The sequence below is a fragment of the Strix uralensis genome, chromosome 17, assembly GCF_047716275.1.
Source record: "Strix uralensis isolate ZFMK-TIS-50842 chromosome 17, bStrUra1, whole genome shotgun sequence".
Classification (NCBI taxonomy): Eukaryota; Metazoa; Chordata; class Aves; order Strigiformes; family Strigidae; genus Strix; species Strix uralensis.
This window is the reverse complement of record NC_133988.1, coordinates 16,027,776-16,048,206: the sequence shown is the minus strand read 5'-3', so window position 1 is coordinate 16,048,206 and position 20,431 is coordinate 16,027,776. Positions and strand designations below refer to the sequence as shown.

The 20,431-nt window shown below is 56.1% G+C and overlaps 1 protein-coding gene across 5 annotated transcripts in view; it reads right to left on the bottom strand.

The window, feature by feature from the left end:
- The window catches only part of RPH3A (rabphilin 3A), a 35,972-nt gene extending 26,122 nt beyond the window's left edge, over positions 1 to 9,850 (bottom strand). For 4 of the 5 annotated variants that reach the window (XM_074887273.1, XM_074887275.1, XM_074887276.1 and 1 more), the window contains exons 1-3: positions 9,734 to 9,850; positions 668 to 884; positions 185 to 199 (exon numbers count right to left, since the gene is read on the bottom strand). In XM_074887273.1, coding sequence (XP_074743374.1) covers positions 185 to 199; positions 668 to 744 — 92 coding nt within the window. In that variant the 5' untranslated portion in view covers positions 745 to 884; positions 9,734 to 9,850. Of the gene's footprint in view, positions 1 to 184; positions 200 to 667; positions 885 to 7,465; positions 7,652 to 9,733 lie in introns of those variants that run through there. The other variant, XM_074887274.1, reaches the window with a different exon arrangement.
- Positions 9,851 to 20,431: the final 10,581 nt, after the last annotated feature.

Here is a 20,431-nt window from a genome sequence, read left to right as displayed (position 1 = left end):
TTTCCCCCTGGGCTGAGCAGACCTGCATGGTCTTAAACCTTAAATTCATTAAAACCGTGTGCAACGCTTCCCAAAATTAATTGCTTTTTTTTCTTGCATCCAGAGCAAGGTTTTTCCTGTTCTCTCAAGACCATCAGAGCACAAGGTAAAGAGCAATAAGCCAAAAAAAAAGCGAGATACTTACTGCTCCTTCTCGCTGCTGGGAGGCACAGAGAAAGAGAGGGAACAAGGATTAGGTGAGAGAAGAGACAAGGACAGCTCAGCCCAGGCACAGTTCCTCTCCTTGGACCTCCACTGCTCCTCCAAAGCAGCAAGCTCCAAACACACGAGCTTTGCCCAGCCCCTGCATCATCCAGGCACCCAAATCCAGCACCCGGGGTGCTGCCACCCCCCATCCAGCCGAGACAGAGATCTGCCATGCGGCGGGATGCAGCATCACCCTGCACAGCGGCCACCTGGAGGGCGTTGGGACAGATGGACGGGGCTTCTCAGGGGGTTGAGGAGGCAATAGGGCAAGATGTCCCTATCCCATTGGCGCAAACCCAATTCCCAACATCCCCAGAGGATGAACTGGGGTGGCTGCACCCACATCACCTCCCACCCCACAGGGACTCTCCTCCCTCCCGCACCCAGCAGCATCCCGCAGCCCCTGGCCCCCTCCTCTCACCTGGCCCGGAGAGACATGGTCCTGTCACCAGGGCACATCCACCGGTCAGAGCTGCCACCCACCACCGTGTCGGTCATCGCTGGCTGCCCAGGGGACGCGGGGTGTGGGTTTGGGCACACTGGTGCTCCACTGACTCGGAGTCAAGCACTGTGTTCCTCTGCCTGTGCTCTCAGAGAGCAGCGATGCTGATGGAGGTAACCCGGTGCTTTCAGCCAGGCTGCAGGGGAAAAAAAAAAAACAACAATCAAACAACAAAAAACACAAAATCACGCTGGGCAGGGCTTTATTTTTGGCTTTAAGAGGAGCGAAACCAGAGACACGGAAGGAATGTCACTTCAGTCACTGTCTTGGTATCATGCATGAGACGCAGGAGCCTACAACCACCACTCTCCCAGGAGGGCAATGCAGCTGCGCTCGGCACGGATGTAATTAATGAGATACCCGACCTCACATTAATTATGAGGCTTCAGAGCTGGGAAGGAAGAGGATGCTTCCGTTCTAGAGACAAATCTACAAACTAGGAAACTTTCTCCCCAAAACCCAGCACGCCTCGCTGTCCTCCCCCAACCACATTCCCTCTGGAACAAAACTCCTCCTTTTCCATTTTTGTTTACTAAAGTTCTTGCAAAATGAAACCAGGAGAGACACTGAAGGAGGATGTGGCAACAGGACCTGAACATGACATTCTGTCTACTCATCTCCAACAGATTCATCAAGAAAGGGACCTCTTCAAACCCTTCTCCTTTCAGCAAAACTGACAGCTTTTATTAAAAACCAAATTGATGCAAAATTCAGAGCCCGAGTGCTAGTTTATTCCCATTTTCTGGGGGTGTTTTAACCCTCACCCACTGCCCCTGTTCACTGCATGGGGACGGGGACTGGACAGCAAAGCCCAAGCTGATGCTGACCAGCATCCCCCACAGCACAGGGATGGATCCATCCAGCCCACCATCTCTTCTGGGGGAAAAGCAGTGCTTTTAAACGCCACAGTGTCCCCCAGCCCAGGGCAGGGCAGGATCCAGCCCCCTGCCCGGCCTGTGGGACGCTGCGATGACACCATGAGTCACTGTCCCACCCGCACCTCTCTCAGGAGGCTCCCCGAGAGCAGAGGGTGCAGCTTGTGGGTCCACGGACGGCATCACCCACGAGATCTCACTTTGCAAAGGGAGAAGCTCGGGTCGAGCCTCCCTTTACGGTCAATAAGGTGGAAATAAAAGAGCAAAAGCAATCCATCCACGAAGGGCTTGGCATTGCTGCAGCGCTAATGAGAGTGCAAGGCACCGGGGAGGATACAAATCACCCCTTCATTAGGACACCCTGTTGATGAGGGAAGTTTTTGTGAGCTCAACTATTTCCCATCTGCGGGTTTTTCCCCTCCTGCCCATCTCCTTCCCATAGCACTGAAGCGGGGCCAGCATGGGGCACCCACTGGGACCCCCCGGCAGCAGCAGCCTCCCACCTGCATTACTTGCAGCCCCTGCATTTGAATTGCTTCCTCCTGCCTGCAGCAGAACTGAAAAAAAAGAAAACCCACAAAAACCCAAACTCCTCTGCAGAGCCCAAATCTGCTGCCCTGGGAAGATGCAGCACAGAAGGGTCCACTCAGCCGCCTGCATCCCGCTGGGTCCCAGCACCGCAACCAGCATCCCAGAGCTGCCAGAGGGTCCCAGCAGGACCAGAGCTCAGCCCAAACCCCACAAACGCACCTTTGCGGGGCACAAAGTAACTCCAGCTCTCAGCAAAACTCCAGCAGTGGCACCGGGGAGGTTGTCCCAAGGAGAAGATGGAGAACGGGAGCTTGTAAAACTGCCCCACTGAAACCACAAACTCTGAGCCATGAAAAAATGTGCAACTATCCCAGAAAGGGGGAAAAATGTAATACCCATCCTCCACTTTGTGCTCTGCAATATTGCAGGGGTTTCTCCATCACTCTCTGAAGAGTCAGCGGAGATTTGAGGCTCACCTTTGCTTCACTGCTAACTTCCAAAAATACATATATATAAAAAAAAAAAAAACAAAAGAAACGAAGCATGTGGGGTAATTAGTGCTCTGCCGGTTTCATACATTCCTGTGCCAAACCAATAGGCTCTGATTGACAAGGTCAGTTAAACAAGCAAATTGTTCATTTAAGTCCCCACCATCACCACCTGCAGTGCAGCAGCAAATTGCTGCCGGGGCCGGAGGGTCCCACCGTGGCTGGGAGCGGGGGGTCTCGTGGGGCTGGACATAGATTTAATGGGGTGCCCTGAGGGGAAGGGCAGTGCCGTGCCACCAACACCTATTTTTGGGGCGATGCGGGTGAATAAGGGACTTGCCCAAGGTCATGTGGTGCAGGAGCAGCCGCCCCAACCCCACAAATAGGGGAAAAAAATCACTGTTTTTTCCTAGCGAAGAGGGTAGAGGGAGAACTGGCACTTCAGCCAGTGGGGAGGAAAACTCCTGCTCCGGACTAGAACTTTCTGCTAATAATAGAGAGGCCGCGGGTGTTTCGCTTTGTTGCGGATGGAGAAGAGCCCGGGGATGGCTCCTGGAGGAATACACAAGCCTTTCCCTCCCCTTATAAATAATAGATTTTTGAAGATCTGCTTTGCATGACTTCCAGCAACTACTCTTGCTTGTCCTAATGCTTGGTTCTGCATTTTTAGCACACGGTAAAGAACGGAGTAACAGCTTACAATGGCTTTTTCCCCCCACCAAATCCTCGCTCACAAGCAAAAAGATGTGGCAAACCAAGTCGCGATCGATGGGATGCAGCAGCATTTAGTTAATGAAATGGAAATATCCCATCCTAGGAGGATGCCAAGACCTTCCAGGGTTTGGCTGTCCCCAAAGGGTCCCAGGACCTGCCCCCGCCCAGGTCTGCGAGGAGCCCTCTCGTCCCTACGCGACGTCGGCTGCTCGAGATTCCCCGATTGCAGGCGGAGGCCGGGCGGCAGCTCCCGCCAGCGCGTCCCGGGCAGAGCCAGGAATAGAAGCGAGGTCTTAATTTCTGGCCTTAAGGAAGAGCCACATGACTCTAATCACGCTGCTCCATTACTTCTGTATGACGGGGCCCATGAATTTGATCATGCCTTAATAAAAAGGGATTGAACGCCTTCCGTGAATCACTCTGCCTCTCCCTGAGCCACCGCTCGCTCCGAGCCAAGAGGTGCCGATTCACGGGCCCATCGCCAGCACCCAAAGTCCGGCAGATGCAGTGTCAGCAGCCAGCAGGTCCCTGTCACCTTCCACCAGCCCTGGGTGGGCAGGGAAAGGCGGCACGAGCCCCACAGCACGAGCCCATCCTGCCCCATGGGCACCAGGAGGGACATGGGGCTGCTGGTGCCCGGGGCAGGACCTGAAGCCACCGGTGCCACCCACACCACCACCCCCCGCTCCCCGGGCATCTGCAAAGAGAGACAGTTACAGGGCTGCCCAAACACCCTGGTTTAGCCAGCTGGAAATAACATAGCCGGGTAGAAAACAGAAGATTCAGTATTTTAAAGACTCCCAGTGCAATAATCAGGTTTTTACAGTGAGCTCAACATTTCACACTTGGCGGTGCCTGCAGAGATCGTCTCCACCAGCAAAGACACTGACACAGGCAACCTATTTCTCCAGCCTTCTCAGCTCTGCAATGCAGCTTTCTTAAATATTGAATAAGTCTGCTGCTCTACACCACCTGCCAGTGCCAATGATGAGGTAATTTTTGCATTGACAAAGCCTAATGTGATTAATCTGGTTTGAAAGAGTAGGTTTTAGAGCCCGTCCATTCACTCAGTGAAACACACTTGCAGACAGAGCATCGGTGGCAGCTTGTTATTCACTGCCAGTAGCCAGACCCCAAACAAATAACCCAAACTGCTGCTCGGATGCCAAGTGAGAGATTATTTCTGCGTGTCATCACCAAACGGGAGGTTTTGAACTCAAACAGATTCAAACACCATCCTCCATCAGGCTGACGGGGTTTTCACGCCAGCTCCGCGGCCAGCCCGGGCACGGGAGCTGATTTACGCTCCCCGGCTGGATGGTGGAGCCAGGGATGGGGAGGGAAAAATAGGGTACGAGCCTGATGGGGCTCTCCAGCCCCACGCCCAGGGAGAAGGGGTATTTTGGGGTGACAAGAACCCAGTAGGAACCCCCCCAAGCCGAGCGGTGAGAAGAGCAAATGCAGTGGCCAGGAACCGTCCCTCCCCGCTGCTCAGCGCACACACGCGTCCCCAAACACCGTTTTTAGCTGGAGCTCTCTCCCAGCTCACAGTGACATTCGCCACCACCTCACAAGTCCATTGGGGCCAGATCCTCCACGCCTGGCACCCAGGAACGCTGTGCAAACCCCAGGGGACTCCAGGTCCTTGGTACAGACATTGCACACCCCGTGTCCACCTCTGCCCTGAGCATCTCACAACATCTGAGCTCTTTCTTTCCCAAAAAAAAGAGTTTGCCCAGTGCAGGAGCCACGCACACCCCACAGCATCCCCTATGGCATACATGCACGGCTATAGGGGTCACACAGAGCTGCCCGAGCAGACAGCAGGGTGCTCACTCCCCTCCACGGTCAGGCAGGATTTGGTACTACTGGATTTACCTGCGGGGGCCAGGGCGGGGAAGGTGTAAATAGCCCCAAAAAAGCTGCCAAAGCAGCTGTGTAATGCTGCAAAACAATCAGATGGAGGGGCAGGAGGGCAGCTCAGCCCCGCTGGGTCCCCTGCACCGAAACGCCCTCAAATCCTGATGTCCCTGGGCAGCCAGTCTCCACGCTTTGTCTCATCTCAGATGCAAATCATTTGAGAAAGTTCGGGCAAAATTGGGAAGCTGCTTTATGGATGGCACTTCAGGAAACAGCCCACGTTCGAGACTTTCCTTTAAAAAAAGAAAGGAGAGAGGCAGACCTCAGCTGGCAGAAACGCGTGGAAGCAGCAAATTGAAGCTGCTCAGCCTGGAGACACCCGCGGCCACCAGACAGGTCTGGCATCGGGGCACGGGACAGCGGGACAGTCACCCCGCGTCTCCAGGTGAAGCATCAAGTGACCCACAGCCGTGGCAGCACATCCTGCCCGTGCTCCCGCCGTTTGGGACCCACACGCCCCAAACACCCAGCAATGCTGCTCCAGGGCGAGGTGGGACCAGACCACAAGGTAGAGAGCCCTCCAACCACACTGCAGCAAAGCGAGGAAATTCAGCTTTTGGGAAATGCAGCTTTTGGGAGAGACTCAGAACCAGCGAGTCCTAAACCCGGGGCCATTGCATCCTTCAGCCCCATGCCAGACCCTTACAGGGAACAGAGGCCCTGCAATTTCCCAGACACTAGGTGGTTAATTAAGGCTAAACGTGGCTCTGCAGATAATGGCTGCAGTCCACAGGTGACATCGACCCACACATCAGAGGTGAACAAGAAACACAAAGCAACGAAAGTCCTGGCCATGCTCTGGTGCCCTGACCCCATGGCTGCCCCCCCACAAGCCCACCCGCAGCACCCACCCAGCCCCACGGCACCCACCCAGCCCCACGGCACACAGGGACAGGACCTGGCACGTTGCATTTGGCCACGCGGGAGCCCATGGGGCTGCTCCTGCCTCTGCCACCCTCCAGCCAAATCCCCACCACAGCCCAGCCCAGAGCAACAGGGCTGGGAGCCCTCCCGAATGCCAACACCTTTGGTTTGTCCAATGCCTCTGCTGCCTTTAAACTCACATAAGGTGCTGAGAGATGCCTTTTTTTTTCCCTCCCCTTAATTCCCAGCTCCCCGTCATCCTCCCCAGATCCATCCCAAGGCAGCTGAGCAGCAGCGCACAGTCAATTGTATTTAAGCAGCACGTTGACATTTCCTCCAGCAGCTCCTTCTCCAACCGAACACTGTTATGATGCTGTCACGAGGATTTACTCCCGTTGATTAATTGCATGAAAGACAATGGTGATAAAAAAAATATAGCTTCTGGGTTTATATGACTTACCCATGGCTGCTGGAGCTGGGGGTCCCCGGCCAGGCGATGCCCGAGCGCACCCCAAGCCTACCCAGGGCAATTAAATGCCGCGGCAGCGTTGCCATCGCTCCTCTCGCCGTGGCAGAGCTGCTCCGAAGGCTGCTTAGCAACAGATCGCTGCACATCGAGTGGGCACGCTGCCCTCGATTCGGGCACCGCTGGGGACCGGGCATGTGGCCGAAGCCACCGGGCTGAACCAGCCCCACCTGGGATGCAGGCGCAGGGACCCCCACGCGACAGCGGCGGCAGCTGAAGGAAGTTGGGCGACGTGAAAAGGTTGGGAAGCGCCCGCCAGCCCGGCGATGCAAAGCGTGCTCGGAGGCAGCAGCAGGTCCTGCTCACTGCCAGGGGAGGTTTCCCAAAGGCAGCAACAGTCCCCGTGAGATGCCCCCGCGGTAGGTGAGGAACACGGCGTCGCGCTGTGCCACAGGAGCGATAGCCGGGGGTGGGCGCAGGCCCCATCCCCAGACCACGACCCTGAGGGGAGGATGCTCAGGGCTGCAAACCTGCCCTCCTTGGTGCCCAGCTAGGGAAGAGGAGCCACAGGGAGCCAGGCACCCCACCATAAGCCTGGGCAGAGCAGGGGGACCCCCCAGCACTGCAGCCTGACCCTCCCCAAGAGCCACAGGGAGCCCAGGCACTGGCAGAGAGGAGCAGCAGCCACCCAGCTCAGCATCTGCACCACCCTGGGAGATGCGGGGCTCCCAACATCCCCCGTCGCTCAAGGCAGCTCCTTTCTCTCCCCACACGCCCTCGTTAAGCATCTGGTTTCACCCAGCCAGACCTGCCCCCCATCACTGAGGCATCAGGCCCAAACCGGAGAGCCCACACCCACCTCCCTGAGCTGGAGGAGAGTGATGCTGCTCAGACCCATGCAGGTGCAGGCAGGGATGGAGCCAGGGCATCCTCCAACACCTTATAAACCATCACGTTAGCCCCAGCCACTCCCCAGTCTCCAGCTTAATGGGGGAATTAATCAGGCTGGCCTTGGGGGGCACTGCCTCCAGGAGCAGAGCCTTCCTCCCTGCCCAGACGATGAGTGCTCAGCTGGGACCACCTGGAGCAATTCGTTACCTCTCATCACTAATTGGCAATGACTGCAGTGACATCGTCACCTGTCTGCAGGCTGGAGGAGGGCACTGGGCTGGGCCCACCAGTAGCGCTGGCGAGCCGGTCACCACTGCCAGCACAGCCATCGGGACCTGCAGCAGGCATGGAGGACCATCGCGTTTTCAGGTCCCAGAGAAAGTCCCTCAAAACTTAAACACAAAAAGAGGCTCCAGAGCCAAGGCCCCTCACCCTTCCTCAGCAGTTTTTCTCCTCTCGCCCTTTTTAAAACCGTTTAACACCAGCACACATGTACCCACGCGGCCACGGCGGCGCAGCAGAGTCCCGCAATGAGCTCCCAGGTTTCACCCTCGCTGCAAAGGGTGCTCCACACACAAAAAATGTGCTTTTTCCACATTCAGCATGCTTTTTGGCTCTCCTCAGGAGCCAGGGCAGTGCAAAAGCAAGGCTGTGAAGGAGGAGCGAGCAGACCAGCAGGCTGGAGCCAGTGCCGAGCAGGGGATGGTATTTGCACCCAGGTGGGTCGCTCCTAACGGGGTTGGGGGGTCTGATGCGGGGGGGGGGCTGTGCTGGAAGCTCACCCCACAGACCAGGCACACAGGTGACGGCAAACAGCTCCCACCGCAGCGCCTGGATACGGCACAGCCCGCCCGGCTGCGGGGCTGCTGCGGACGAGCATCACCCCCCACAATGCTGCCCTCCTGGGGGATACCCAAAGCGCCCACAGGATGCTACAGCAACCCCCAAATTCACCCCGTGGGGCTCAGACCCACAGCTCCACGTCCCCCGGGTTGATCCCCACGGAAGGGCTGAACGCAGATCTCCTGAGTCAGCCCCTCCAGCAAAAGGGAGCAGCTCCCTAAATCCCTACCAGATGAATGATGCATTATCAAATAAAGCCCAGTACCACAACATTAACAATATTTATTTTCAGGCTAAGCTGCAGCCTGGGCTTTTGATACCAGTAATTAAAGCAAATGGTTCATCTGTTATCATCTTTGCATCCCTGGAGCCAACTGTCCGCGTTTTGAAGCCCTGTGTTATCTTTTTTTATTGCAGCCTCCCGGGAAGCGGGGGGGGATCAGGCTGATCCACACACACTTTTTAGATCCCAGGAGCAGTGTAGCATGGACCGAGCCTAAAGCCAAGCCACGTTCCAGGCAGCCACCTTGCTCGGAGTGTAATGAAGAAGTGTTAATTGCTCAAAGACAAATTGCTGGTCTGGTTTATACCTGAAACCGGAATTAATTGAAAGACACCAGCAAAGACAATCAGGTCCCCTCTCTGAAACCAGCCGTCCCTGGGAACAGCAGTATTAGCAGTCTCAGCCTATTTTCCGAGGTGGCTGGTTTCAGGCTACGACTCCAAACAGCTTTTAACCCCGTTTTCAACACTTTTGTCCTGGGAAAGGCGCAGAGAAGGCACCTGCTCAAGCCCTTGAGCCAGCCCTGAGCGGGGCAGCGATGCCCTTTCGCAGGCCGAAACGGGAGCAGAAAACCCAGAGCAGCCTCGCAGGGTGCCCAGGACGGTCCCTGCACCCCACCTCTGCCAGGCACCCAGGGATGGGGCTCAGCTCCTGCTCCCACGGCAGCTCTCCCTGTTCCCGCTCCGGGAAAAGGATCAAGAAAAAATTTTAGGGGCTTAAACACCCCCGAAGCACCCAACACGCTCCAAAGTTGCCCGCCACACCGCAAAGTCCAGAAGCAAGGACCAGAGCAACCCTCCCCCTGCAAGAAGGTGCCCGAGGGGCGATGCCAACCCCACGCACCACCCGGGCACCAGCTCCGGCCGTGGGGGGTCACCCCCCACCCGCGCAGCTCCGGGACGCTGCAACTTCCCCCGGCCGGGCGAGCTGGGTGATGGGGATTTGCCTTTAGCCGAGCATCCCCCGACCCCTGCCCCTCCGGAGCGGGGACACCCCGCTCCCCCCCCACCCAGCCCGGGGGGAGAGAAGCGGCGAGACACCCCCCCGCCCCGCGGCTGCCGCTCTCCCCGCTCGCTCCAGCGCCGTGGGGGACCCCCGATCCCCCCTTACCTGGGCCGGGGTCCCGCCGGGCCGGGGACCGCGGCGCCGCCAGCCTCTCCCCCCCTCGCTGGGCTGGGCTCTGCTGGGCCGGGCTCAGCTAGGCTGGGCGCAGCACGGCTCCACCGGCAGCACTGCGGAGCGGCGTGGGGGCGGCGCGGGGAGGGGACACGGCCGGGGACCGCCCTGGGCGCAGCCCCTTTGCAAAGCGGGGCGGGACCCCCGGGACCCCCCCACCCGCCTCCGGCTCCCGCAGCGAGCTGCGGGGGGGTTGGAGGCAGCCGCACTCGCCCTCTGCCCTGCCCCAGCCCCTCGCCATTCCCCCCCCCCCCCTCCCATCCCCTCCCTCCCCATCCTTGGGGGACACAGCAGGTTTTGGCGCACACCGCCCCCCTCCCTGGGAAAAACTGGGCTTTGGGCATGTCCCCCAGCCCTGCCCGACGCCCCCCCAGCTGCCTGCGCCAGCACCTCCCCACCCACACGTGGGGGCCCGAAGTGGGGCAGACGCTTCTCTCAACATCAGCCAAAACCTGGGGGAGCTGCCTGACCCCCCCTGGGCTGCCCCTCACCGGGGTTTTGGCCCCGTGCACTGGGGTTTAAGCAGCACAGGGGATCCCACAACCTGGTAGCTCTTGCACAGATTGACCCTAAACCCCAGCCTGAGCCCTACTCAGGAGTGGGGAACATGCTGCCTCTGGCCAAGCTCTACGGGGGCTTTAGCACTGCCCAGAGCTCCAGGAGAGCTCCCATCCTGCCCACAGCACCAGTCATGGCAGGGAACTGGGAAAGCGGGTGATTTAGGGCACAGCGGGAACCCGGTCCCCGAGCTGAGGTACCCATGGCCTCATAAACTGAGAGGAGCTGCAGCCTGAACCCACCCTCAGGCACCACCTTGCACCCCCCGGCCAGAGATCCCCAACCTCCCTCCTGCTGCAGGCACTGGGAGAGGGCTCGGCCCATGGCCTGGAGCGAGCTAGAGCCGGGCTGGGACAGAGCCCAGCTCACCAACACGCTTTCCTGCCAAGTTCATCAGCTCCAGCAGCTCCGTTTTACCCACTCTCGATATTGCAGGGGGGACCCGTTACACCCTCAGGCTTTCATGACTTCCCAAAAGATCTGCCAGTTGCTCCTGCATCATCTCCCGCCAGGTGAAGCGAGGAGGATGGATCATCTGCGGGCAGGAGGGGATGGAAATCAGGGCTGGCCTGATGCCTTGGCACAAGCGGCTGAGGAGGGAAAGTTAATTAAAAAGTTTGATAAAAGGATGCTGCGAGATGAAGCCGAAGGGGTGAAACATGGCTCTGGGATTCCTTGGCGAGCAGGAGGAGACCAACAGGTTTTGAGCAACGCTCAGCCATGGCCAAGGATGCGATGCCTGAGCCAGGGAGGGAAGGAACGTGTCTCATTCCTATAGCTGGATTTCACCACTTTTATATAAAAGATTTTTAACCAGCTGCAGGTAAGCCTTTCATGAAAATCCTACTTTTTTTTGGATTTAAAAAGAAATCCCCAAAGAGACAGAAATCCTTGAAGGATGGAGCATGTTTCTGCCTTCAGCAAGGGAAGTATTCCACCACTCGAGGCTGAATGTTGATTGGCATTCATCTAGATGCTTGATGGACACCTTCTCTTCCAGGCTCAACTATGTATTTTTATTTAGTGAAAGAATGCCTCGCTTATGCAAAGTAGTTGGAGAGACAAGCACAGTACTTTCAAGCTGATCTGTCTTGACACCTTCCTTGGAGATTCACAAAAAGAAACAGCATGTGCAGAAATTTGAAAATCAGATTTAAAACCCGCTTTCCAAAAAGGAAAAAAGCAACACCTGCAATTCTCTGTTCTGAATACCTGGCACTTTCACTCCCCTTTTTTAGCCCATCTTCTAAAAATAAAAGAGCGGGTTTGATTTTTGTCGAATTATAAATACATCTTGGCAGTCTGGCATCTCCTGCAGCAGATCAAAGCATGGGAGTTTTATTTATTTATTTCCTCTCAGGTTTATTTTTATGTTCGCCAGCCCTCTAATTCTCAAAGATTTGTTATATTTCCCCTTGTGATCCGACTCAGCACGCAGCAAAACGCTCAGTGCAACCCCAGAGCCATCCTGCCCGGAGGCTCGGATGGAGCCCGTCTGCAGTGCTTGGCCACAGCTCCGCGCACCGGCAGCTCCTGCCTGCATGCTCAAGTTCAAGTGCAGAGGCAAAAATCCTGGAGGTTATGAGGGCAGCGCAGCATTCCCTGCTCAAGGTTGGAGAAGCTCAGGCTGGATGCACCCGGGGCACCGCTGCATTGAGCGAGCCTCCGTCCTGTGGTACCTACGGCCTTGGGTCATTACTATCGGCGACCCCACTGATTTCAGTGGGAATAACTGAGGAATAAAACCAAGTTCATGGCTACAGACAGCCCCAGGCATCAAATCAGCACCAGAACCAGAACTGGAGGTGGCGGGGCTGGGCTCTGCCTCACCTCCAGCCTTCTCCTGTCCTTGGCTGCAGGGGATGGAGCCGGAGATGGAGTCAGGGATGGAGCTGGGGATGGAGCCAAGGATGGAGCTGGGATGGAGCTGAGGATGGAGCCAAGAATGGAACCAGGAATGGAGCTGAGAATGGAGCTGGGGATGGAGCCAGGGATGGAGCTGGGATGGAGCTGAGGATGGAGCTGGTGATGGAGTCAGGGATGGAGCCAAGGATAGAGCTGGGATGGAGCCAGGGATGGAGCCAGGAATGGAGCTCTTTCTCATGGGAAGCATGGCCACACAAGCACAGCCTGATGGCAGGGCACTGAAAACGCATCTGCACCTGCAAATTAAATCATCAAAAGTGCGGCACGTGCCTTACTGCTGACTCAGCTATTGCCGCCCTTGCACTGCTGCTCAGATGCTCGGGGAGGAAACCTCTCCCCTTATTTTATAGCCCAATTAGTCGCATCTAATTGAAGTGCTGGACAGGAGATTGGGAGTGGTGAGCCAGTGCCAGGCTGGGGTTATCCCTCTGATGTCTGCAGAGTCAGGCAGTCCAATGGAAAAAGGAATATGAGCTTTATAAAACATTTTTTCTTCACTGTTTTTAATTAGGATTAAAAGCGTTCCAGTGGAAATCTATAAACTCTCAGAGCTCGAGCACACAAAAGCTCTGAATAACAGCTGCCGTCGCTGACTCCAATCAAGGGGAAAATAAACCAGGAGCACGTCAAGCCCTCCCCTCGCAGCTGCAGCTCCAAGCGGTCGCATGAGTTAAATTAAAATGATTGATGGTGGCTCGGGTGCCCAGGAGAGCATTTTTCGCTTCTGTAAATCACTGAAAGCTGAGCTGCTGCCCCCCAAGCCCGCCTGGCCACAGATCCCGACGGATGCCCCCAGGAGCTCCCTGGGACACGACAGCAAGAAACACGCACCGGCTGCATCGTAACTCACCGCCAACCGCCTTGGCACGTGCTCCCCACCGCACTCGACCCAAGCGCTTTAGTGCTGACTTAATTATTTGACATGCAAGAGAGATGGGACAGGACCCACCGTCTGACACCTGAAATCCATAACCAGCTGCCCGGCGCAGCCAGCGCAGCTCCTCTCTGTTAAATGATGGTTTGGAGAAAGAGGTGGAGGAGAGAAGAGGGAGAGGAGGATGGAGGAGGGGGTGATGGGCACCAGCCTGAGCTCTCCAAGCAGCAGGACAGACCCTGGCAGCTGAAACTGGAGGGGGGTTATGCCCAGCACTTTGGCGACTGGGAAGTTTGCACCTACTTTTTCAAGAAGAGAAAACACCAAGCCAAGATTTAGGCCAGAGCGGAAGAAAACCATCCCTCGGACTCTCCCCTGGGACCTGCACGGGATGCAGCCGGATCCCCGCTATTTAATTAACACCTTGTCCCCCTCCAGCCCACCCTCCTGCTGGCTCAGAAAATAACAAGCAAGACACAAGCCAGCGGAGACATCCTCGATTAATGCCCTCGATTAAATTGCCAGAATTAAAAAAAAAAAAAAAAAAAAAAGACATTAAGAAGGAAAAGAAAGGAAGTTTCCCCCCTTGCCACTTGATTCGGGTGTCAGGGTGTCACAGGGAACCCAGCTGCCCCAAGAGCTGGTGATGGGATTTTCTCTTCTGCAGGAGTGGCTGGAGAAACAGAGGAAAAGCACCTTGTGAGGGACATTTTTAACCATTCCCTGTGCCTCTCCACGGCGTGTCAGCCCTCGCTGGCCCCATCCTGGCCCCGTCCCTGCCAGAGACACAGGAAAGCATCAGCAGCATCACACCCCGCTCCCACCCGTCCCAGGTGCCAGCAACCCCCAAGAGAAAATCCCCCTCCCCAGCCCAGTTACCACCTCGCCCCAGTCCCGAGAAAACCCACAGGGACCCCAAATCCCTCCCCAGCACCCTCGTCTCCCCTTCCCACAGCCCCCAGAGCGGCACGGGCAGGATCCGGACCCCCAGCTCAGCCCGGGGGTCTCAGCCCATGGTCCCAGCAGTGATGCGCAGCCCCGAGCTCAGCAGGCCCAGCTCAATCATGTAGGCAGCTCATTACACTCTTTTAATAAGATATGTGCTAGTTTTACATTCATTTTTCATTTCTGATAACGCTCTGTCCTATATAACTGCACTATTATCCTTGGTGAGGTGAGGGGAAGAATATATTTCCTAAAAGACTGCCTGCATTAATTTTTCAGTAAGTGCCATAAAAGATTTAATCTCCAGCTTCTCTTTTGTTAATGGGATTAGTATAAGTTATTTACTGATTTAATTAATTGGCGTGTCTTCCACTCCGCCGAATACAGCGTTTCAGAAACTTACTGGTTTCGGCTGGGAGTAACTGGGTTTCATTTAATTTTAGAGACTGCAAAGAGCACCTGCCTGCAAGCTTTAAATTATTTGAATTATTTCTGATAGGGCACATTAAAAAGAAGGGAGGAAGAAGCTTTATCTCCCCTTCTACCTATGAATGCGAAGCACGGGCTGTGCTACATCACTGCCAATATATATTTGATAGCAGTTATCGCTGGTAACACCCTCCAGAGCCGGGAGGGATCGGTGGGACCTGCCCGCAGCCCACCCGCTGCATCCCTGCGTGCCCAGCTACACCGCATCCTCGCCAAACGGGGGTTTTATTAATTTCTCCATCTCTCATCCCCTCTGAAGTCCAGAGCAACAGTGCTCAGGGTGCCCATGGAAGGGTCCCGAGCTGCAGCCCCAGGGCTGGGGGCTCGACACCCCCCAACACCTCTTCCATTGCTTTATATAGGTCACCCTGTGCTCGGCGGCACGGCAGCCGCGCTCGCAGCGGGGGAGGTTGGACTTCACACTCTTGCTCTCCGAGCTGCTTTTCTAGGTCACCAACCCACAGCGGTGTATTAAAATAGAGTCTCTCCACTTCCCATTTCCCACGGCCGTAGGCTGAGCTGCCTGGGCTGTCGCAGCCGCCAGCCAAAGGGGAAGGGGTGCGAGAGGGCGGCTGCACCCCCGGGGTCCGTGCACGCCCCGTCCTCGCCCCTCCGGGCACCCTCAGCGACGCGTGGGGCAGGCTGGGGGAGGCAACGCTGCACCCCTAAAATAAGCAACTCCAAGGGCGTTTGGGGTGGGTGTAGCAAGATGTGCCCATGCGTGGGGCCACCACCAAGGCGGGTTGGGGACCCACAAACAGGGACCCGGTGCCCAGCCCATCCCCTTGGCACTGGGTCTTCCCTCCGTGCCCCAGCGGGTGACCGAGGATAACCGCCCGTGCCAGACTTTATATAAGGAGATAATGGATACCAGCCCCCAGCTCAGCCTGGGAGGTGCAGCCTCCAGCAGCGATTTTTGTTCGATCTGCAATAATTAACTCACAGCAAATAGCGATGTCCAGGCAGGCGGCCACATTCCCAGCCGGGCACAGAAACCTGGAAACGCTCTCCCGCGGAGAGGTGGGCTGCTCCGCTTTGAAACAGAAAAGCATCACCCTGCTCTTATCTCATTCTCCAGCAGCTTCCAAATGGAAATTTTACACCAGGAAAGAAAAGCCCAGCCCGGCAGCAAATGGCACCACGCAGGTGTCCACTCGCTCCCCAGCCTGACTCCAAGAATATCTTCCCATTCTGCCAAAACATGCAGCAGGTTTTGGCTGGCAGCCCCGCCATCTCTCCCCAGCCAGGGACTCGCACACAGACCCACAGGATGGAGGCAGAAAGGGTGCTCGGGGCGGGGGGGGGTGGGGGTGGGGTGGCAGCGCCAGGTCACCACCACACTTCTCATCGAGACACCGGAGACGCCACGGCTGTCCCTGAGCCAGACCGACAGCATAAATAATTTCTTGGTCTTTTCAAGTAGCGGTGACCATGACCACTGGTCGTTATCGCATCCAAGGGCTCCCTGGCAGGGCGCGTTGGGTCTTGCCCTTTTGGGTTCATTTGTTATAATTTCCTTTCTCTTTGATTTTTAGAGGGCTCCCTTTTGGGTTCATTTGTTATTATTTTTCTTCTCTTTGATTTTTAGAAGGCTCCTTTTCCTGCACCCTGGGCGTGCTGCTCTGCCCCTTGTTTCAAGATGTCAACCCTGGCAGAAGGTTCCCTCTTACAAAAAAGGAAAATAATAATATTTAAAAACTCCAAGGAGCCTCAGGGAGTCATTCCTAGAGTGCTCCAGGACTGAGCATCGTCCCCTGCCCCGCCAGACCCGCCGTGCCCAGGGGCTGAGGTCCCTTCCCAGTGCTGGGACGTGGCTGTGCAACAGCAGGTTTTGTGGGGACCCATCTCCATGCTGTATGTGCTCCTTTTTCTATATGAATCCACAGCAAAAGTCTCAGCAAGTCTGAACACCCCAAAATCTCTATTCTTCACACGGCAACTATGAGGTTAAATCAGCACGCATTACATTCACACTAAGCGAGAAGGGACGTTTTCCAGCGAGTGCAGCTTGTTTAACAAGCTTCGAAATCAATACTGTCGTCGAGTCCTACCCAAGCGACAGCGCGAGTGAGACACCGCTGCAAAGGGATTTGGCTGTCAAGTCTTCCCAGCACCGAGCGATTTGCTGGGGCTGATCCCAGGGGCAAATCCCAGCCCAGATGGGCAAGCCCCAGGGTGGGGTGGAGGGTCCAAGGGCTGCGATTTGTGTCCCTGGGGAGCACCAGCTCAGCGTCCCCTCGCACCCACGGGACAGGCTCAGCCCGAAGCCACCAGCCACCATCTTCTATGAAGGGCTGGTTTCCAGCTTGTTTTATTTCCCAGCAAAACCTGCAGGATATCGATCGCTGCTCAGGCCGCTGCCTTGAGGGTAACGATTTGCTTTGAAAGATTAAAGCAGCAGCAGCTGAGTTTCTCACGCGACTGGGAGACGGGGCTGCAAGTGGAAAGGTTGCTTGGCCGGTAGCGCAAGGCTTTAACTCAGGAGCTGGAAACTGGCTGGTTGGAGCTCCCAGGACATGCGGATGGTGTATTTACAGCTGCCCTCGCCACCAGCATGCCCTGCTTCGGGAAGAAACCCAGCAGACATCCCTCATCCCATGCTCAAGCCAGGCAGCAAACTGTGCTAAGAGCAGCCTGCCAAGATGCTCCACTCACCCAGCGAGGACAAGCAGCTCCTCGCAGCCGGCCGCGGAGCAAGCTGGAGCCTCTGCAAATCTCCCAGCACCTGGGAAGGGTTAAACCTGGAGTATCACTGCATGAATATTCTCACCACCACCTGCATCTCATCCGCAGGGAAGGGAGAGGAGAGTTTTTGAGATATGCCAGAACTAGTTGCTTTGATCTTTAGTGCTGTGGAGTCTTATTGCTGCTGCTTAAAGGAAAAACAACCTCCAAGGACTTTGATATTCTGGAATACACAAACACTCGGAGAAAACAGCAGGCTGAGAAACGCTCCCTAGTTGTTAACGTGTATTCACACTCAATTCTGTTAACCTGGATAAAGAGGTCTGTCATGAAAAACCTCAGCTTCAACCTGAGCATCCTCACAGGAGGGTACTTGTACGATTCCTCTTCCAGGAGAAATGTGCAGAAGGTCAGAGAAAGTCACCCAGATCAGACCAATAAATACAAGTTACCCATCGCTGGGCAAACTGCAGTCAGTTAGTTGAGATCTATAGCTCTGAGGTCTCCTACTGAAGATAAAATGCTGTTACTGGACTTGTGACCCAAGAAAGGGGCGCAGCGTGGAAGCCACATACTAAAATATATTGTCGGGTGTTTGCCGGACAGACAGACACACACAGCCAACGTCCCTCCTGGACACAACAGCAAGTGATTATTTTTTGTGTTGCTGCCCAAGAACCACCTCCCGTGTGGGGATTTCCAGGCTTTGCCCTGACTGTGGGCAGTATCTCCTCAGCCAAGTGGCTGCTCCTGCTGTAACGCTGCAAACGCAGATTTCCCGGCTCCTCGGCAGCAGGGACGATTGCAGGCAAGAGGGTTAAGGCAGGACACAGATGGCTTGAGCTCAGCGCTTGGTTTGACAGACCTCATTTGATCCCACTCCCCAGAGGATGCTCCAGCATGATGCTGCCAGCACGGGCCTGTCCACCAGCCGCAGGGTCACAGGCAGCACCTTCCCACCCCACACTGCAACAGAACCACAAATGCACCTGCAAACTCTGACCTGGAATTTCCATGCAAAAACCTGACCACAATTTGCAGTCCTTCCCCAGAGGATCAGATCTGGGTGTTCTGGTGAATTCAATCTTTGCCACAGCAGACACAGCCAAGATGGATGTTCCCTCCCAACTATTACATTGGGAAATTATAAGATATAGTAAACACATTCTGTTTGGACCAAGAGATAACTAGGGAAGAGCAAGTGACTTGGAAATAGCTACAGCCCGTGCCCAGCCACAGAGATTTGGCCGGGGGCAGCACAAGGTCCCTGGAGCCGCCGGCAGCGCTGGGAGAAGTCACTGGTAGTGCCATCACCGTGCTGGCTGATGGATTAGGAGTGACAGCCCAGGGCCCTGTGGCTGTAAATCTCTGCACATCTATGGAAGTCAGGGGAGATTCACAAGGCAGTGCTTCCAGGTGAGATGCTGACCCATCTCTGCGTCCCTGCTTGGGAGATACAGGGCAAGAAGTTCAGCCGTAAGGAGCAGCTACCCGGGGTTTAGCACACAGTGCTTGCAGAGGGACCCTCGGTGCCAACAGCACCAAAGGTTGGCACCAATGAAAGGACGGCACGGACTGCCCTCGTTGCAAGAAAAGCTACCTCCATCCCGATTATTTTCTCCTTACAGAAAGTCAGTGTTGAGCACAGCAAGACACCATCCTGGCTTGCACAGAGTGGGATGGAGAAGGCATCTCCACTGGTCAGGAATGCCGGCACTGCCCAGAGCTCAGGAACCGGTGGGGGGGAGCTGGATGGAGCTGTGGGGCCGGCTGGCCCCAGTCTCCATGCCTGGACCACCCCCGGCACCATCACCATGGTCAGGAGGGATTTCTGAGGTGCCTCCCCACACCACCACTGGAGAAGTGACCATCAGGACCAGCCTCTCACTAAATTAGTGGAGGCAAACGTGAACATTGCAACGTGCTCCATCATCTGTCCATTCTCCTGCAAAGCCCAGCCAAAACACAGCCCATCTACATCCGCAGCTCCCGGCCAGCACCCAAGCGTCTACATCTGACTGCCTGAACGCCCTCACAGCTACTGATCTCAAAAACATTTGTGAAAACTATTTCTTCTTCCAGGAACAGATTATAGTGACCTGATTTCCAAGACTGCTCAGATGCACCTGCATCCATTGTACGGACCTTGCTATTAATTATTTCCTGAGCTACCCAGCTATGTGGCTGTGGTCTGCACGGCTGCTGCTGGCCACGTCCCGCTGCTCTGCGGCCCCCTTCCCTTCTCTGCTTGTCCCCACGGCTGGTCTGAAAGCGTTTGCAGAAGGAAGAGCGGGATTCCTGGTTATGCCTGTGATCACTGGAGGAAGAGCTGAGCGGCCTCTTCCCCGCTTTGGAGGCAAAAGGAGTTACATGTCCTCCTTAATCTGTCTTCAGCCAGAAGCAGTGGCTGTAAATCTGCGGCCGTGCTGCAGTCCTGGTGTCCCAATGACATCTCAGGGACACCTCAGCCACAGCTTCAACACGTGGCCGACGGAGCATCCTGATGGGTGGCCTAAATCTCTTTCCACGTCCCCCTCCAGCTCTGGCACATCCCCGGCCACGGGCGGGAGCTGACCCAGTTGGGGACACACACACACACACACACACACACACACACGTCCCCCAGAGCCTCAGGGCTTTGGCAAAAGCATCCCCGGTGCCAGGTCCTGTGCCCAGCCGAGGGCAAGGTCCGGGTAGGGAGGGTGACCGTAACTACGTCACAGCATCCAGCCAGCATCCCTCGGACAGAGACCACGCACAAACAGAACCAGCCTGTCCCAGGGCCACCTCCTCTTAAGACAGCAGGAAAAAAAACCTTAAAATAACCCAGGATGAGCTTATCTCCCTGGACACCCCCTGCCGCAGCCTGAGTCCACAGGTCTGTGCCCACAAATGCACCTGCAAAGCTGACCTGAATTTCCACGCAAAAATTTGCAATTCAGCGGATCAGATCTGGGTGTTTGGGTGAATTCGATCTTTGCTTTGGCAGCATCGCTTTTCCTCGTCCTCTCCTGCGGGCTCAGCGGGGCTGTGCACCCTCGCAGCACCCTGTGCTGCTTCCCATCGCCATGTCCCAGCACCCCAGGGTGGCACTGGGGACAGGCAGGACCGAGCAGCGTGGCTGCGCTCGGCGGCTGCTGCCAGCGCCGCCGGAT